This window comes from Medicago truncatula, chromosome 3, assembly GCF_003473485.1.
Source record: "Medicago truncatula cultivar Jemalong A17 chromosome 3, MtrunA17r5.0-ANR, whole genome shotgun sequence".
Taxonomy (NCBI): domain Eukaryota; kingdom Viridiplantae; phylum Streptophyta; class Magnoliopsida; order Fabales; family Fabaceae; genus Medicago; species Medicago truncatula.
The window spans coordinates 34,090,602-34,110,927 of NC_053044.1; the positions used below are offsets into that span (position 1 = coordinate 34,090,602).

Below are 20,326 nucleotides of genomic sequence, written 5' to 3' on the forward strand. Positions count from 1 at the left end.
ATATGAATGGAATCTTCTGCTGGTTGTGTATTGACTAATATTACTATAAGATGCAGTAGACTTTTTTTTCCCCCAAAAGCAACACAATATATAATATTTTCAGAGTTTCTCTAATCTTACAATTTTTTTTAAAGTTAAATTAGCATACGTAAATTGATACAATTAAACTTGAAATTTTGAGATGTACAGACTCCTATGTTTCAAATCAACACCACTGGATTAATTAAAGTGGGCTAAATTCATCACCAATTTATGAATGAATGAATGACTATGTTTCTTTGTTCAAGTATTAAGTTGATAAGTCGTAAAAAAATATGAGTAAATTACACTCCTCTCCCCTCAAAGATGATTAAATTACATTCCCCTTCTCTCTTATGTTAAAATATACACTCCCATCCCTTCTTCTTCAAAACATATTAAAAAATATTTCATTCCCCTCCCCTAAGAGAAGCTAGAATTACATTCCCCTCCCCTCTAATGTTAAATTCTACAATTTAATCCCTCAATATATTTTTTTATTTCTAATAATCTACCAAAAAAATAATAATCTAACGCACTTCTAAAAAAATAGTACTGCGGGTCTATTTTAATATAATCAAAATTTGAATACATATTTTTTGCTATTTTTTATTCACAATTCCATTAACATATAGTTTTAAACTCTATTATAAAATATGAAACAACCAAAAATAAAATTAAAATATGTGAAAAATTACTAAAGACAATTAAGTATTGTTATTTAAAAGATAATTTTATACTATAAATTATAAACTTAATAGCAAAATATTTAAATTTAATTATCATTGACATTTAAATTATAAAGAAACGAATTTATTTTTCTTAAATAGTGGTTTAAAATTAGTATATATCATGAAAATATGTATTTATGTTAAATTGATTAAAGTGTAATGCATATTTAATTATTAAGGGTGAGAGTTGTAATTCAAGCATCTTATAGGGGAGGGGAGTGTAGATTTTACTATTCAAGAGAGGGAAGTGTATATTTTAACATAAGAGTGGAGGGGAGTGTAATTCAAACATCTTTGAGGGAAGGGGAGTGTAATTTACTTTAAAAAAGTATTAAGTTGATAAGTAAAGGGTTTTGTTTTCTTAAATTAATATTAATTTATCCAAGATCATTATGGAGATTCAAACAAAAGAGGCACATAATCTTCTCTAATCATTTTTTCATAACATTTAATCATTAGAATGTTTAATAATAATACATAGAGTAAGTGATCACATTCACATATACTCAAATTTGTTTGATAAGATTAGTCCCTCTTTTTGTCCCCTCAACAACCTTTGTCATTGTTCAACACGAGGTATTGGATTTTTTTATTCAACTTTGAGAGTAATCACTGCCGTAATGAATGATCGTATCAAATTGGTATGCAAATTGTGCTTAAAGTATTTGATTAGAGACAATAGAATAATTTAAATGTACTATAATCTACCACATGATTTTAGATGCTTCTCGATTTATCAAATTTTCAATGAACCGTTTCAGTTTTTCATTTGGAATATATGGATTTGATATGCAATATTTTGTTGCTTAGCAACCTACATTCATTTAAAAGGTTTGACTGGTCAGTAGCTAGAACAAATATTATAAATAGAATTGTGTAAAAGATTTATGCGTGCCATGTGATAGCAAAATATGCTTAAAGTTTTGGGCAGTATAATAAGGAGAACATATTTTCCTTCAATTAATCTTGTAGATTTGTGTTTCACCGATTAAATGGTACAAAGTGGATTTGACTCATTAGTAATTTAGTATAAATTGAATGATTGAGAAATTAATTTAAATAGCTCAAGTCCCATGACCCCCTAGGTATCGCATGTCCAAAGTTATTTGTGTTGTTGAGACAGTAGACTAGTAATAATTAAATGATGATCAAACAAATATAGAAAACTAAAAACATAACCGGCTACAAACACTCTAAAACAAAAATACAAAACCACATCAAAACTAGTAAATCTAAATGAAACAAAAATCCACATATGGAATTAAGAATTCTCAACATACTTTTCCCCTTCCAAACCTATATATATATATATATATATATATATATATATCACTAATCAAATAAGTCAGTTTTTATATAGCTCAAGTTCAGCTTATTTTGTTAACGAATTTAATTTTTATCACAAGTTCAGCTAATCTGATTTACAAATCAAGTTCAATGAGTTCAATGAGTTCAATGATAAACATGTCCCACTTTGATTGAAACTTTAGTATATTGCATCAAGTTTTATTGATTTTGCAATATAGATTATATTGTGTTTTATTGAAATGATTATTAGTTGTTAAATTATAATCCACCTTGACAATACTATATCTTCGATTGCTTGTCATATAAGTAATTCATTTACCACATCATCAAAACGCATAGTTGAAAAAAATTGTTAGATATTTTAAAAGTTAGAAGATTAAAATCATGAATTTTGAAATGGGAGACTAAATTCTGATCTGTCCGGTGAGGATGGACAACAGTGACGAAAAGTGCTCCGGCATGACGGTGACGATTCCTGGTACGGCAATGACGAGTCCACGCGGTGGTACGAAAGGTAAAGGCATGTTAGCATTCCAACGCTCAAGTCAGTAATGGAATTGAGAAAGAGTGAGTAGAAAGTGTTGTGAAAAGTGAATTATACCTTGAGGGTGAAGTAAGGCCACCCTTATATAGGCGCGCGTTAAGAATAACTGTCTCCGGGTTTCGCCGCGTGTGATTAGGGACGGTTAGAGGACACATATAACGTGATCCTCACACAGACACGCGCTCGTATGTGGTGCGGTACACTTAAAACTGGCGTGTTTCATAAGGCGCGTAGTCTTATGACGGTGTAAGTTAGGCCACGTGTCGTCGTGTGTTTGGTCTTATGACCGGTCTAGAACAAAATCATAAATGAGGCAAAACAGTGAAAAAAAAATAGGTGTTTTTAAATAAATAAAAGATGTATTTAAAGTCAAATAAATAAAATGTGCAAAAAAGATAATTGGTTTATTCAACCCCAATCCGATTTTCATGTTCGACTAAACTCTGATTTAAATGAGATTATAATAATCGGTTAAATAGACTGATTCTCAACTAAATCAGTTGAACATGTCGGTTCGATTTTTAAAACACCGATAGGTTGGCTTTGAACTTATTCCATGATAAATGTAAGAATTATTCATGAAGGAAAGTGTTGAAATTTTAGAGACATACATAGTGACCCAACCTAGTTGAAGGATGATAATCAAGATAAACTTTATGTACGGATAGAAAGCTATTTCCAATATCAAACTGGTATGTCGATCCAGCTTTGGTATCAAAAGTGCAAAAGTGCAAAAGTGCAAAAATATATCTTCATATTGATGATAATAGATCATCCAAAAATGATAATGTTGAAGAGAAATTGTAATATCTCAATCGTAAAACTTATCTCATAATTATTTTGCTAAGATGTATGAAGACAGAAGAACTAGTGCATGAGTCAAACTAGACTCTTAAATTTGCCAAGTAGGTTGTGTCGAATTCCTCTTTGAACTGTTGTTGTTTGATATGACATAAGAGTATATGTGGACAAATGGAGATATTTTAGAGTCTCTTAGTTAGGCCCCCCCATCCCATTTGACAAATCAGTTTCCTCTTTTAGAAAATAAAATACCTTCAATATATATCTAATTTTAGTTATTTTCATTTTTATTTTTGTAAACTTTTTTCGAAATTCATTGCTATTTTGGAAAACAAATGAATAAGTTTAACGTTGTATTGTATCTAATCTAACTATCTAAAAATAAAGGATTCGAATATCCAATTATGATTTAATAAAAGCACTATTAATTTTTTTGAAGGAACAAAAGTAATATTAATAGTTTGTCCAAATTTTTTATGATTAATTAATTACTTTTGATAGAAAAAGAAATAATAAAAAGTTAACTAGAAAAATAACAATCGTATAACATTATATTTTGCTTACCAATCACAATTTTACTTGTAATAAGTTTAATAAATAAATAATGGAGTTATGTTAGACATTAACAACTACCGTATACATTGTTGGATCTCGATAACATGAATCAAAATAGTGTGACGATTGGTCGTTGTTCGAAGCAATATGTACACTATATAGCTTGAGTACCATGTCAAACGAGTAATGATCGTTTCATCGATATTTGAGGTTTCAAATATAATTTATGATAAACATTATGATATAATTTGATTCAGTTAATTGACCTCACTTAGAATGATAAAACTTATTTTTGGTATTACAAAAATCTGTAGAATGATCCACGTGGGATTGCACACATTTTACTCTAACAAATGTTTACTTATATATTTATTATATAAAAAGTAGCAGGATAAGTAAGATATTTTTCCTCAAAAAAAGTAAGATATTTGTTTCTTCAAAAAAAAAAAAGGGTAAGATATTTGTTCCTCCTAAAAAAAAGCTAAGATATTTATTGGTATAAAAAGGTATAAGTAAGATATTTTGCTCTTTAAAAAAAAGTAAGATATATAGTTTGCCGTATCAAAAGGAAATAGCATAAGATATTTTGCATAATAAAGATTTTTCAAAACCGTTTCACAAGCAAAATCATATGTGTGTATAACAAGCACAAGTGTAATAAAGTTTTTTTTTTTTTTTTTATAAACAAATTGATTAAAACTTACATACATAAGTGGAGGGGTCGAAATTCGAACTCCGATTACGATCTTCAGTCTAACAATATCAACATTTTTGCTAGTTGAACTAAAGCTAATCATGCAATAAAGTATTCATAAGGCTTCATGCGATTAAGTTATAGAAAATATATAACATAGTTAAAATGATCTTTGGTCAATTGTCACAAAGTTCTCAATTAATCTCAATAGAATTACGAAGGGTTGGCAAAAATAATTAAAATAATAGAGTAAGAAGAAAAAAATCCTATATTAAATAAATAGAATTAAAATTATGAGCAATTGTTGGTTTTTCTTCAATCTCCTAAATTGATTTTCAAGCATGTTTAATATCAAAATGGTCTAAAGCTAAGATCGAAAATAACAATGAAAAATTAGAAATTAACCTAGGGTAATATATAGCTCTGATATCAAATAATAGAAATCCACAATTGATTTGAGTTCTTGTAAAAAAAAACTCTTATCGGTAAGAAAAATGTTTTATAGGACATTAATACATATATAAAATATCAAAGAAAACTTGTAAAATATTTTATAGGACATTAATACATTATCATAATTATTCATAAATATATTTGTTAAACTTCATTCTATTTTTCTTTTTAAGGTTATTTACACTTTTAAATGAAATTGTGTTTCAACTATTATTATAAAAATTGTGAGTATCAAAGATTCTAAAAATAGAACTTAAGTTCTGCAACATTAATTGTAACACACGTTTAAATTAAAACTCGAAGGTTATGCTTTTGTTTTTTTGCTACAAGGGTTATGCTGCTTTGTTTGAAAAGGAATTGTCATGTGTTTGTAAATTGAAAAGAAAATACAAACATTGATAGAGAAAATTCCATGCTGTAATTTCCCATCTCAACCTCGACAATTTGGCTGAAGCAATTAATCAAGGCACGAGCACGATGATAAAAAACCAATAACAACTAATAAGAAGGGTCCTACATTTTTGTTCCACATGACCTAATAATCCTAGTTTAAGTACATGAACAATGCTAGTATGCTACACTTGATGTACACACTACACACATGCAACCTCTGATATATCACTGTGGGTCTCCACTCTAATTCCATGAAAAGAGAAAGCCTCTACCATTACACTATTGACGTAAGTCCAAGTAGGGTCACATCCACTATTTCACTTTTTTTCTTTTTGGCTCCTTTTTTTTGCTTTTGAAATGTACTTTTTGGCTTCCTTAATCTTTTGAGAAATGATCTTTTGATCGACATCAAATATCAAATAGGATGGAACTTCTTTTGTTTTTGTGTGTATTTTTGAAATATGAAAAAGTTGTAAACATAAATAAATATATAAATAAGGATAATAGCATGGTGTCACATACAATGTTAGTGATATATCCAATAAAAATTGACTAAAAGTGGAAACATTATACACAGTGATGTATTTGTAGTATAATATTAAAAACTAGGGTTTAGTTTGTTTTCGTGATGTCTTGAAAATGATATTAAGAAAGGTATTTATAGCTTTTTGTGGACTTATTTTCGCGTGACTTAAGTCCCAAGCAAGCTGAGGCATAAGTCTTTTTACTAATTAAACTCTAGATATTTCTAGAAGCTAGTTGAGGCGGTGTCTTTGGAAGGCGCGTCCAGACCTCAGGTGCCCTTACGGAGGGCGCCAAAACCTTTCTAGAAAGCATTCGAGCCCTGAAATATATTGACGGTCCACGTAATTATTTATATATGCAAAATATACATAAAATTATGCTTAGAGTGTGGTGGTCGGTGGAATGCTCATGCACTGAACACACAGCAGGGTGTGAATTTAGAGGTAGATACAACAAATAAGGAACTTCCAAGACTATAAAAAAGGAAAAAGAAGCCTTACTCTTGGACTGGTAATGGACACCTATTCTACTCATATGCTAATTATTTGACACATATCAGCATTGTGGTTATGACTATGAAGAAATCAAGGCAACCAGATATTTTTATTGTATTGAACTGCAATTGCAATACAGAGAATATGGAGTATACAAAAGGAAAATAATCAATAACTTATAGGAAAAAGTAGGGTAGTAAATCCTTTTGTGGATATTGTCAAAGGTATAAAGTTTACTTAAAATATATAGAGGAAAAGGGGAGACAATATTCAAAGAAAGGGGAGACACTATTCAAAGAAAGATGAACAAACCATTAATTTAATCTCCAAAGTAACGGATTAGCAATAGCATGATGTATTTTCAAGATTGTTTTTTTTTTTTTTTTGAATAAGTATTTTCAAGATTGTTGTTAATGAACAAATTAGCATTAGAAAAAATGACACATTTATAAAAAAAAAAAAAAAAAAATCATGGATGTTTTGGCTCGTAATTCTCATATCAAGTTTAGAGCAATAACCTGGATTAAACACATCTTACCTCTTGGGTTCAATACTTGAACTAGCTTAAAAAGATAGCATAAATTAGGGATTTTACACTCAAATTGGAAAATCTAACAAAAATATATAGGAGGATGGATTTTTCAAATAAGTTGATACGAGAGACGGGGTCGACCCAACAAGTTTAGAGACCTAAAACAATTCTTATTGGGAGCGGCGTAGTGTTGAACCTTGGATAAAGTGGATATGAGATCTTCACTTTTATCAACTCAATATCAACTTAACTTGGGAAACATCCATTCAAAAAATTTCATATTATATATTTATATGTTAATTAAAATATTTTGAGATCTGTTTTCGACCCAAAATCTTGAGGTCTAAAGTCCTTGCTTGTGTCACATGGCCCTTAGGCCGGCCCTAACCCTGACGAGAGATATCAATTAAGTTAGTAGACTCATCAAATATGCTAGAGTTCAAACAAAGAATTTCCTTGCAAACATCTTTTGAGAAATCTTTGGCCAATCACATTCAAACACTGTCAAAATTATCTCACTCTCGTTTTAAAATTCTCTCGATTTGGCTCTCATTTTTATCTTTTTCCTCTACTTCAGATTGCAGACATTCTTCTTTTGATGATACTTCAAGTTTTCCCTCAAGCTTTGTGTTGGGAGTTTGGAGTATATTACAAGCCTTTTTATAGTCACAAGGGTCCCTAATTTTGTGTCATTTACGACACATCATACTTAAATGCACCTAATTAAACAAGACTATTGAGGAACATAAAAGAAAAACCACCAAACTTAACTTTATTAAAAATGCAAGAATTGAGTACAAGATCATTATCCTTTTTATTTTTTCCATAATCATTAACCAATGAGAATTGTTTTTACATCTTTCTATGAAACTCATTTTAAAGAGAACATAAAAAATTATATCTTAAATTACTATATTTTTGTTTTCTTAATAAGTGTGAATTTGTATTTTTTTTTTTATAAATTGGGATCTAGTGAGTATTGTATAATGATTCAGCTTATATTCAGAATAGGAATTTGCATTAAGAAAATGACAATCTTTTCTTGAGGAAAAAACAAAGTTTGGTTACATAGTCACAGCCACGAGAGCTTTAGCATTCACAACAGTAAATAAAAGTGGCTTCCACATCACACACAGTAAATTAAGTAATGGCGACAAAATCACACAGGTTACCCTCATTTTTTGCCTCCAAAGAAGAAAAACAAAACATGAAAATTCCTTTGTCAACACCACCAAGGTTTGAATTGACACAAATTTATTCACTTTGCTTTTTCTTCTCCATTTTCATTCCATGTAATCTTTTCCCAAATCATCACATATTTCCACATCAAATTATCACAATTTTGAAGTTACATCCATTTCATCCCCACTCATAATGCAACTCGCCACAACTTTCCTACGTGTCTAGTTTTATTTTTCCCGGACCCCTTTCCTCCCAAGACAAACAATGCATTTAGCATCTTACCCCACTTACATGTTCTTTGGGAACCTATTTCATTATAATACTATTTTCACTCACCAAAGAGATTATTGGGATAAGTCGCAGATTATACCGTTCTATTTAAGACATTTTGCGGCACTAATCAAAATCGTGGAAGTATCATATCAACCACAACGTTCTTAGAATAAAACAGTTCAGTTGTAATGAAATCCTATTGCACAGTAGGATCAGTTATATAAATACGCCCTTAATATGATATTAAGACCACTCGATGATGGCACTAAGACCAATCAAATGTGGTATTATGAACACTCTTGGAGAAAACTCTACTATGATATTATGACCATTCTAGTATGACATTATGATCACTCTAAATATCGAAGGGATTATCTTTCTATGAAGAGATAATGTTTATCTAATGGGACAAGATTATTGAAGGGGCAAAATGAAATATGGAAAAGTTGGCTCGAAATGCGTCGAGAGGGAGAAGATATAGAGCTGAAATGTTTGCGCAGTTTTGATGCGCTTTGAAAAAAGACATGAACACTCCTTATATAATACTGGAAATTAACCAGTGTGTGTAAACTAAGCAATGTATGACTTTAATGTTTTTCAAAATACATTCACTAGTATACTTTACTATCCAATGTGAGACTCTAGAGTTTTTATTTCCAATTCACACACTTTGGGGTCCAACAGTCCCCCATTATAATTTTTAAAAAATAATATCAAATAGCATAAGACGCTTCCATAAGAATTTTGCATAAACAAAGTTGTCTTCTGACTTGAACCATTTTTTGAGGAATTCTGACATGAACGTTAATGAGTAAGATTCAAATTTGATTAAAGTGATTCGTAATCTTCAACTCTATGTCTGTCATGAAAACACACACAATACTTTCTTAGGTGTATTCTCAAAAGGCTCATGTGTTAATGGTCCTACACGTCAGTCTTGGTTTAGTGAATTCTCTAGAAATTTTACCTAGAATTCCACATGAAGTACCCCCACTTCAACCTTTACAAAGGTGAATCTATCAAGAATACTCATGCAGCTAAATACTCCACTCCACATAGAGTATATATATCTCATTAAGAGTTTACATTAACTTTTCATCCTATCGTTTCAAGAATCATGCTTGAAACAATTTTGTTATTGATTGTCACTTGTACTTGTTCTAGACATATAAGTTTATTTGTGTGAGATTTGAGTCCGAATTCACAAGATATGTGTGTGAATTTGCCGCAAGACTTTTTAGAGCTAGATATCTATCAATAAGATCTAAACTCAACTTACAATATTAATATTGCACTTTTGGACCCTTCACTCGAATTTGAATCAAGGATCTCACAATTGTGTGTGAGTTTCAGATGATACATTTTCCACTTGTCTCCATACAATAGAGACCAGATATTTAATATTCTAAAATATATAAATGGTGGGCCTTTAGAGACCAAGTTAGGCCCAGGTGATACCCAGTGGTACACAGACCCCCACCCCCATTCTTCCCAATCTAAACCGTCCTTATAAATATTGACCTCTGCTTTTCATCCTTTATTAATTCTCTCCATCACAGTGATTCAGTCTCAGTTAAACTCAAAACTCTAACCTCTAAATTTTAGTGGTTTTCAATCTCTCTCTTTTTCCAAAACACACACACACTTCAACTTGCAACTCAAGTGTTCTCTCTCTCCAACATGTCTTCTTCTACTTCTGCAGCATCCACATGCAGTTGCAGCACTGAAACTGCCCCACCATTCTACTTAGATGAGAAGTGGAAGTTATCAAAGAAAGAATCATCAAGAAGCCTTTCCTCAAATTCTTCATTCGTCAACAAGAATTCTTCCACTCATCACAAAAAGTGTACTTTTGCTAGAAAGTGTTCTAGGCTTGTTAAAGAACAAAGAGCTCGTTTCTACATCATGAGACGCTGTGTTGTAATGCTCATTTGTTGGAATGATCACTACTCTGATTCTTAAACAAAGGGTTCTTCAATTGTTGCCATCAAATGTACATAGAAATTTCTTCTCTGTCTTCTCATGAATTTCCATTGAAGGAGTTTCATGTTTATGTTAGTGTTATAATTTTGTTTGTACTATGTTAGAATTGGACAATATAAATGTTACTATATAGTTTGAACACTAATTAAATTGTCTTGCAATTTTTATTTTTTTTTGTTATACTATAAAATGAAATTTATTCATATTAATTTTTTCTTGTGAATTTCATTTTATGTGTGTTTGAGATCTGAAATTTGAGAGAGATTCCATTGAAATTCAACCATTGGAGATGGAGGTGGTGAGGTGAGGTAAGGTAAGCTAGGCTATGTGAATTAAAGATCTAAAATGTGCTTAGGCTGACGCAACAACATATAATATTTAACTTACTTTGTTTATTTAATCATGGAAATTGAAGCTTGATTAATTGTTTATAGTTTAGTGAAAGTGAGAGAAGGAAAGATAATAATAAAATAAACATCTTTGGAATGACCAAAGGGGCAAGCAACAAAGATGCCCTTGTCTTCGTCAAAGTAATGCACTTTGGTGCTAACTACAAGGATAACATTTTTTATTGAGTGAAAAAGTGGGACTATTTTTTTTTTTAGAAAATAAATTGTAGTATGTTAGTAGTTGCCAACTTACAAATGATTAATGATTAAAATTATAATCATATTGTGGGTTTGTTAATGTAACTAATATAGTTTTGGTCCTCTCATTTTTCAATAATTTAGTCCTCGTGCCTATTTTGTTGTTGCGAATAGTCTCCATACTTTTTCTAAGACACTTTTGGTCGCTCGAAAGGATTTGAAACACTTCCGGTTCCCTAAAAGGACTAAAAGTGTGAAGAATATTCTTAATATTAAGATTTAAAATGTAATTAAAAAAAATTGTAGATCAAACTCTAATAATCAATATACTTGAATCAATTTTTATCCCCTATTTTGAAATTCCGGTTTTTTGTCTTTGAGTTTCACGTATTATTGCAATTTTAATCTTAACCAAGTTTTGATTTCAACATTGGCAATTTTTTTGTCCAACGGTGATGATTTTTTTCCCCAATTTTAAATTTGAAAAGAATATACAAATATTATCATACTTCAAAAAATATATATATACAAACATTATAAATTTGCTATCAGAAATCACCATTTTTTAGGCTAAAATCTGGGTTATAACCAAATTTATAAAAAAAAGTTGGGAATTAACGGAACAAAATCCTGAATTTTAAAATGGAAAACTAAATTTTTATTTCAAATAAAATAAAGAGACTAAAACATATTTAAGCCTAATCACAAGGACAAACTTGGTGGATCGTGGAATTATTTTTGATGCTGCGGTTGGTTGCTTGTAGACATGGCAACAATACCCGTCCCCATGGGTACCCACCCAGACCCACCCTGGTTTGAGGGGTTTTTCCCGTTTTGACTGAATTTGAGTATGGGTTTGGGTTTTCCCCGATTTCAAAACACGGATATGGGACGGGTAACGAGGTTATATATAACCACCCCGAACCCATACCCATACCCGTCCCAAACGTAAAAAATTATTTTTTTTTTACCCCTTTTTATATAAATAGAAACACAACCCTAGATCATGTTATGTTATTTGGTTTAATAATCCCCATGTTATAAAAATTGCCTTTGATTTTTAAAGGAGCAACAAAATCATTATAATAAGGAAATGTTAAAGGGAACATAATGCTTTACAAAAGTGCCATTGGGGTTGAAAAAAAAAAACTTTTTCTTATTAAAAAATAATTCACTGCGGGTACGGGGATGGGGCTGGGATCCCCGAACCCGTCGGGGACGGGTATGGGGTTAGATTTCTCATCCTTGTTGGATATGGGTAGGGTAACAAGTAAGTATATGAGAATAGGGTATGGGGATGGGGATGGTAAAACCCGTCCCCACCCCGCCCCATTGCCATGCCTAGTTGCTAGTCAGGTGGTACCGAGACTTCTCAGCATTTATTTATTTCTTATGATTTTTATGGCTCTCTGTGGCATAAGGTGAGGTCTTGGCTTGGTGTCTCAGGACCAGGCCCTCTTAATACATCAGACCACTTTTATCAGTTTACTCATTCAACACGTGACTTGCGCGCAAGGCGTTCATTTATGTAGTTTGTTTGGTTGCTTTGTGCGTGGATCATATGAAATAACCGTAATCAAAGGTTGTTTAATAATATAGGAAGTTCCATAGATCAGTTGTTAGATAAAGTAAAGTGATATTCTCTTTGGTGGCTAAAAGCTAATAATACCATCCTCGTTTACAGTTTTAACTATTGGTGGTCAAGTCTCATGGTTTATTTCGGAATTGGCTAATAACTTTGGTTAACATTGCATCCCTGTAATTATTAGGGATCGTACACCTTGACTTTGAAGATTCCTAGCTTTGTTAATATATTTGTTCCATTTATTATTGTGAAAAAAAGAAAAAAAAAGAAGCCTAATCAATATGGATTATGGAATGTAGGTTAAATTTGTAAAATATAAATTAAGAAAACCAGAAGTCCAAAACCAACTGAAAATAAATCGTTTTTTTTTTTTGGTAGCCATAAATCGTTTTTTTAATAAGCCAAATAAATATATTAATGAAAAATAAATTTCTTTCTTTAGTTTTTCCATTAAAAAATAATTTGACTTTTGGATCAACTTTAAACTTAATTTAACTTCCGTATAACGAGAAACAAACTTTCTTGTAGTGGTATATTATTTTAGAGTGAAGCAAAAGCGTGTGCGAAAAGAAGCAACTTCTTTTTGACAATTAAAAAAAAAAAGCAACTATCAATACAATTTTATAAATTATCAACAAGAATTTTTATACACAACCTCTCAAGAAAAAAAAAAAAGATTCTTTTTACACAAATATTCAATTATAGTTATTAAAGAAAAAGTCAAAGAGAAAAATTATAATTATATTTCAGTAGAAATATATTCAGATTTTAAAATTAGGATTTAATACATCTCAGTATAAAAATGTTTTACATTTACATCTAAATACATCGCACAATTATTCAATCTTTTATATTTATTTTTTAAAATAAAGTTTATGTGAGTTGAATTTTAAGGGTTTGATCATCATAAGAGTAAAAAATAGATGATACAGATTTTATGATCTTCTGCAATGTAAAGCATGACTTTTTGTTTGCTTTGAATGTAATGTAACTTTTCTATGGATAAGCACTCACCAACCATCTCCATAATTTTCATATACAATGACACTCAAATCTTACCTATTCACTTTTGGCCAAGACAATGCAGAAAACCAAGCCTGTAAGGCTTGGTCCCCAAGCCATGCATAATGTAACAACTACATAGTCACCAAAGTGAACATAGTCTAATAAGTTTTTTCATGTAACAAAATGTTCAGATGTTTTTTGTTTAATCATATATTTATTTTTTGGTGAAAATCAAGACAATTTGATTATTGATATAATGATTTCATATACTGCAGAATGGTGTCCAGTTTTAAATACAGTTTCATTATTTTGAGAGTATGTTATTTGAACACCAAAATGCTTCTCTTTGGTACGTTGGAAATGCATTGTGTTTAACTTGCAAATAATCCTCAATTTATGAATGCAGGAATCTGTTTATGGATGGGAAGAACTCAGCAACATTAACTGCTATCTTTTCATTTTTTGCAGTAGCTTATGTGATTAGGCTCGACAGAGTATACATGTACAAGTACAACAAAACAAGGCATTAAAATTAGTTTGTACTTGATGTTTGGTTTTACATAACATCTATAGTTGTTAGACAGAATTCAACTACTCCTCAAATCCCTACGTCGGGGTAATTACAAGAATACATGTCATAAGCAACAAACTTTGATACATTACGAGTGAGTTTCAATCATAATTAAAAATTAGACGAGGTACTCAAACCATGTCCGCAATATCATTATGTCCACTGTCATTCCACCCAGATCCTGCTCGAAATTTGCAGACAGGGCAAGTCCCTTGTTGCCGCAACCAGGGATCAATGCAGCTAGCGTGAAACTTCAAGATAAAAACAAATGAACAGAATCAGTAGCACATTGATATAAAATAAAATTATAAACACAGGATCAACCATGAGGTTTTTATATACTTCTTAGAATTGGTTGACTTCTTAATGTAACAAGATTTACTTCACTTAAAACTGAAATGTTGATCTAATGTGGATGAATATATCTACACAACTTTTTTTGGGGAAGGAAAAAATTAGAATAGGCCACTAGGGGAGGCACGCCCCATGCAAGGAAAGATATGAAAACAAATTTGAAGAACATGAATGTTTCAAACATACTTAACTACTAAAATCAGTATCTAGAATTTAAATGGGGAGAAAATATTCTTTCCATATGAAAAAAATAGTGATCAGGTGCCTTTTCAATAGATAAACTCAAGCTCATGATGGAACATCCGAAGAAAAATACTACTCAAAACAAGGGCCGTGCTATAAAAAAAGTCAATCGCTACGCTTCATATCCAATTTCAACTATAGACAAAATTTTATAGGATTTTAACTAACTTTTGTTCTTGGCAGCAGGAAATGCAGATTAAAACTTGATACTAGAAAGCCTGCTTTACTTTCTCATTAACTTCAAAGTGACTATTGTTTTTAGTGTGTGTGGCACACGAGAGCATGTGCATACGTCCACCCTTTGTAAACCCTATGGTAGATGCCAACGCTCCAGATTTCTTCTCACATAATCAGTCTCAGAATGTGTGCCAATACACACTTTGACTCCTTGTATATATTAGTGACTTAGATGAACATTAGCAGATATGATTCAGTTGAACTGGCACAATATATCATTAAACAAATAAGAAACAAACTAATTGTTAAAAGGTTACAACTCTAAGCAATGAAACAGACCTGATGCAGGAAGGGCAAGCTACGAAGTACATCTCCAACATTAACTTGCTCCAAGCATACACTGCAAGTGAGCTCATCACCAGAGGCTTTTGAGTTTCCAACCGCATTTGAATTATCCTGTTTCTTCTGCCAGAAACGAATCATGAAAACCTGCCACTCCACAGTAAATGAAAAGATTGTAATTTGACAGTAAAGAAAATAAATAATGCTGTATGCTCGTCTGATCATTCTGTTATTTAACTCCCATATGGGAACATCAAGTGATGGAAAATACTCAAGACTTAATACAATGAACATAGCCACAATGATCTATATAAATGATAAAATGACATGCAAGAATCAGCAAAGTTATCATGAGATGCAATGGAAATCACTTGTTTAGGCCAAATGGAGCGGAGACATAGAAAAAAATAAACAATGATGTAGGTGATACCTCAGAAGAAGTGGAAGGCGATGCTTGTTACATTGAGGAACTACTACTGTAAGCCAACATGGCTTCATTGAATTCTCTAAAAAATACATTGCATGCATAAGTTTAAATAATTTAATTGAATTTAGTGGATTAAACTTAGGTAAATTATATTATGCTATATAAAATAAAAGCTTCGGTAAATTATGTTTTAGGGTTCTAGTTAAGAGTACTTTAAACCATATCTAGTTGCTCGATCATAGAGAAATTTTAAACTGCTAAGAAGAACAAGGTCGAAAAAATCACGAGATTCATGGTACAAAATCTAAATGGACTAATAAATTGATCAGAATCAGAAAATCACAATGAACAGTCATGAGAATGAGAGATTGGACAATATTACAATGACTGATAAAAGTTAACCTTAATAAAGAAAGAATAAAAGAAAAAGGATCACTAGTAAGTGCACGAGAGAGAAACAAACACACCAACCAAGAGAAGCTTGATTAGAGAAAATCAACAGGAAAGCATCCTTGGAGTTGTTACTATTGTACATAATAACAGATGCATGATTGCTGCAAATTTCAGCTTCCACGAATGCACCAAACACAACAAGATTGATTGTCATTTGGTGCGTGAGAAACTCCTTGCACACCTCTTTCGTGCATATTGCATAGGATGTGGGACAATAGATAAATTTGTTTCACAGTTAATTTAGTTACTCTATAATTCTGTTAATTAGTTGTTGTATCTACAACTTACTTAAGTTAGTTAATTAGTTTTCTATTTCTTCATTTTTATTGTTCCTTTCATGTAAATCCCTATGATCCATACTTACATTATGAATCCATTGTCTATAGATGTAGATGAAACCAACACTATATAGTTCATTTTCAATTTTCCATTCAACTTGGGAATTGTTTTGATTGAAAATTAAGGAATGACGACAAATCCACAAAGGTTCCCCCACCACCTCTCTTTAGAATCCCCCCTGCCTCATTGTGTATTTTTTTTCTGTCAAAGTGAGAAAAAAAATATGAAATTTCCTTTGTCAACACCACCAAGGTTTGAAGACACACAACATTCTTAATTCCTCTCTTTGGACTTTTTCAAAGACAAGTAAAATAAAACATCACTTCCAGAATCATTAAGCAAATAAAAAAACAAAATACAAGATTAATAAAGCATGTCAATAAACCATTGACCAAAATAAAGCATGCCAACCACACATGCATACAAGGTTACTAAGAAATTTAAACAAAATTACATTGCATAGAAACAAAAGACCAAGCTGTACAATGTCTTCCACAAAAATGTTTGATCTGATTACGCAACCTTTCCCCCAAGTTTCCATTGAAATCTAGATTATAACATCCTATAATGTCGAGAGATTCAAGAAGAGGGCATCCATCAAGAATAGCAAGCAACCCAACTTCACTGAGAGGGTTTCCATGAATATCAAGATGGCGTAGCCCAGGCATTGTTTTTGCAATAATAAATGCCTCATCATCACACTTGAAGCGGCCTCTATACGACGCCCCGTTAAATGTTAGCGATCTCAAAAGAGGACAACTTTGACCAATAACTTCAAGAGATTTCCCAGATTGGATGCCATATGAAATGTTAATCTCCTCTAACAGGGGAAACTTCTTTGCAACTTTGCACCAACCTTCATTTGAAACTCTACTGCATGAATCAAGTCATATGCACCTTAAATTACTTTCCCTGTAAAATATATGATGAAAGGACAACTTAAAAAATATGATACATTCATAAAATACCGGGCCCTAAATACTTAAAAATACTAACATTGATGCATTCATAACATATATGGCACTAAGCACATAACATGCAAATATACCCAATTCCACATTTCACACGTGCAAAAAATTTGTTGAATTGTCTTGTCTGGCCAAGTTTTTTTTTTTTTTTTGAAACAACAGAGAAGAGTTCCAATTCGAAATAAGAGTACAAAGAATACTCAATACATATACAACACAACAGCTATAATTATGAAGAATCAAACAAAATCAAAGGACCCCCAATATTTGATTAAGATCTAGGTTATGGGCACTTAGGATCAAGGTAGTTAAAATCGTGATTTTACGCAACACTAACGGTAAGATTATACAAAATTCATAAACCTCCATGACTGTTGTGAACCAAATCTAACTTATGAGGCCAAAACAACAACAAACTCAAACACAACAATCACATCTCAACAAAACAGGTTCTTTGTTTACTGGGTTCTTTGATTTTCTGAATTATTTCATTCTCTCCATTTTTATCTCATCTGCAAATTAAAACCCACACCCATATCAAATTTGCTTTTAATTTTCAGCAAGTTTCAAAGTCCAAATTGATGCATTTGTAAAAAATGGATTCTTTGTTTACCGGGTAATCTTTGTGCTCTATTTATTTGATTTGGTTGATTCCGCATGAATCCAAATTGATGCAGGATCTATGGATGCTTTATTTCTTGCTCTATTAGCAATAGAAAGATCAATTATAACATTGTTTTTTAATTGAGAATTAGGAAAGTTGTTGTTAGATGGGGAAGATGACCCTTGAGGATTGCTGTCTTGCTGTATGAAAGCCGAAAAAGTGAAATCAATAGTAAAAAAAAAAATATGATTGTGTGAGTTTAGAACCGGTAGCCAAAAAAAAGTTTAAAACACTTATGACATGGCCCAATCTAAGAGAGGGTGGCTGAGGGAGAGTGTTGGACAGAAAACCTTAAATCACACTTGAAATGCTTATGTAAATTTAAATTCTTAAGCATAGCTCACTTAAAAACATAGTTGCATAACACTTACCTAATTAAAATTGGAAGTACTTATGTAATTGTAACTCTAACACTCACATAACAACAACATAACACTTGAAATACTTGTATGATTCAAACGTTAAATCAAACTAGCAAGTCTCAAACAAAACAACAACTAAAGTTGTCTTCGGTAGTTCCAGCACCGCGACCATAATCGTAGAATCATTTCAAAGATCAGTAGATTATACATGGTTCCACCAAAATAAGATTTTGTGTATACTCATAATCACTGAGAACAAGTATAATCGCAAAAATGTAAGATTTTACGCTCAAATCGAGATTTTAACTACAATGATTACGATGCAATTCACAGGATCTTCACATCATTCGTAGAAGAGATAGTGGTCATTGACCACTGGTAAAGCTATTAACAACTAAAAGAAACCCAAACATTCGATTAAAAGCCAAGACCTGAAACCCAAACATTCCATTAAAACCTAAGACCTTAGAATGAAATCCATAGGTTACACATAATTCATAGAAGAGATAGAGGCCAAGCTATTGACAACTAGAAAACACACATAAACGGAGGCATTGCACAACATTTTCAATGACTTAGAAAATATAAAAAATTGAATATGGCAAAATGCATATCAAAATACCAATAACTAAAAAATAAATCTTAAGCAGCAAGAAATAGAACTCCCTTTGGTCCCTATTATAAGAAAAAATTAAATGAATAACTGAAGTATTTGGTCGATAATCCAAGTACAAATGTCATTAAATGAATCTAAAAAGTGAATTTGTTCAACCCGAGAGACTATAAAACAAGAGGCTGCTTATATATACTAGACAAATAAAAATTGAAACATGGTTACCAGTTAAAAATTGTAGCACAAGAATAAATATTAAAACATGAAAAGAAACAAACATCGCTTCTCATAATCCCCTTTGCACAGAAACAAACGACCTATTAAATAATGATACTCACAAAATAGAAGAGAGAATAGGAAAGTAAAATGGGTATTACCTATCAGCAATGTATTGGAGAAGATCATCAGTACCAAATCCATAGATATCAATCTTTTCTAAATGACCAGAACTTAGGTCAACAGCATATTGACAAAGATTGACCAAACGGTTAAGATATGGAGTCCCACGATTTGCAAATTGGAAGTAAAGATGAGATCTTCCCATGTGAATCTTGCGCCACATGAAAGGATCTTTGCAAATATTCCACCAATAAGGACACACATAGCGTGCCTTTGTGAGAATGTTTGATGTAACATCTCTTGGAAGTTCAAGCCAGTTAGGTTTTGCTCTTGCTGTTGTGCTCTCAAGTTTTGGTTTCTTAGTCGGACACGAAAAAGACATCTTGTGTATTTTGAAGTTCAAAGAGCAATATTCCTACCCTTGAGTTAAGCTCACGCGGATAATTAATCTTTTACTTTGTCTCTCCTTAATCTTTATTATAAGCAACATTGACTAATTTCACAATCTAAGAAAAGTTGTTGGTATATTTAATTTGACTTTCATATTTCAATACAAGTCAGTAGTGTTAATTAGAAGTATGTGGCTCATAATAATGTATGTGGCTCATAATATGAACTACATCCATCATTAAATAAATGAACCTAAAAAGTAAATTTTGTTTATATTTTAAAACTGATGAGTAAGTACAAAAAGAACAAAAATGTATCTAGTAGTTTCAGCAGGGTTTATATCTAGATAATATTTTTTTTTTTAAAGGGATGAATGCTAGCAACACTCACTTTTGAGCACTCTCTAACACTCACTCTTTTA

The 20,326-nt window shown here is 31.5% G+C and overlaps 2 protein-coding genes across 2 annotated transcripts; both read right to left on the reverse strand.

The window, feature by feature from the left end:
• Positions 1-14,201: 14,201 nt before the first annotated feature.
• LOC25489321 (E3 ubiquitin-protein ligase SDIR1) lies at positions 14,202-15,493 on the reverse strand. The gene is made up of 2 exons (XM_024777629.2): positions 15,348-15,493; positions 14,202-14,485 (listed from the first exon to the last, which is right to left on the reverse strand). Exons 1-2 carry the CDS (start codon positions 15,489-15,491, stop codon positions 14,366-14,368), a joined length of 264 nt encoding a protein of 87 aa, XP_024633397.2. The 5' UTR covers positions 15,492-15,493; the 3' UTR covers positions 14,202-14,365.
• Positions 15,494-16,876: 1,383 nt separating this feature from the next.
• On the reverse strand, positions 16,877-19,966 carry LOC25489322 (putative F-box/LRR-repeat protein 23). The gene is made up of 2 exons (XM_013605237.3): positions 19,554-19,966; positions 16,877-17,442 (listed from the first exon to the last, which is right to left on the reverse strand). The coding sequence occupies exons 1-2, from the start codon at positions 19,895-19,897 to the stop codon at positions 17,010-17,012; spliced, it is 777 nt and encodes a 258-aa protein (XP_013460691.1). The 5' UTR covers positions 19,898-19,966; the 3' UTR covers positions 16,877-17,009.
• Positions 19,967-20,326: the final 360 nt, after the last annotated feature.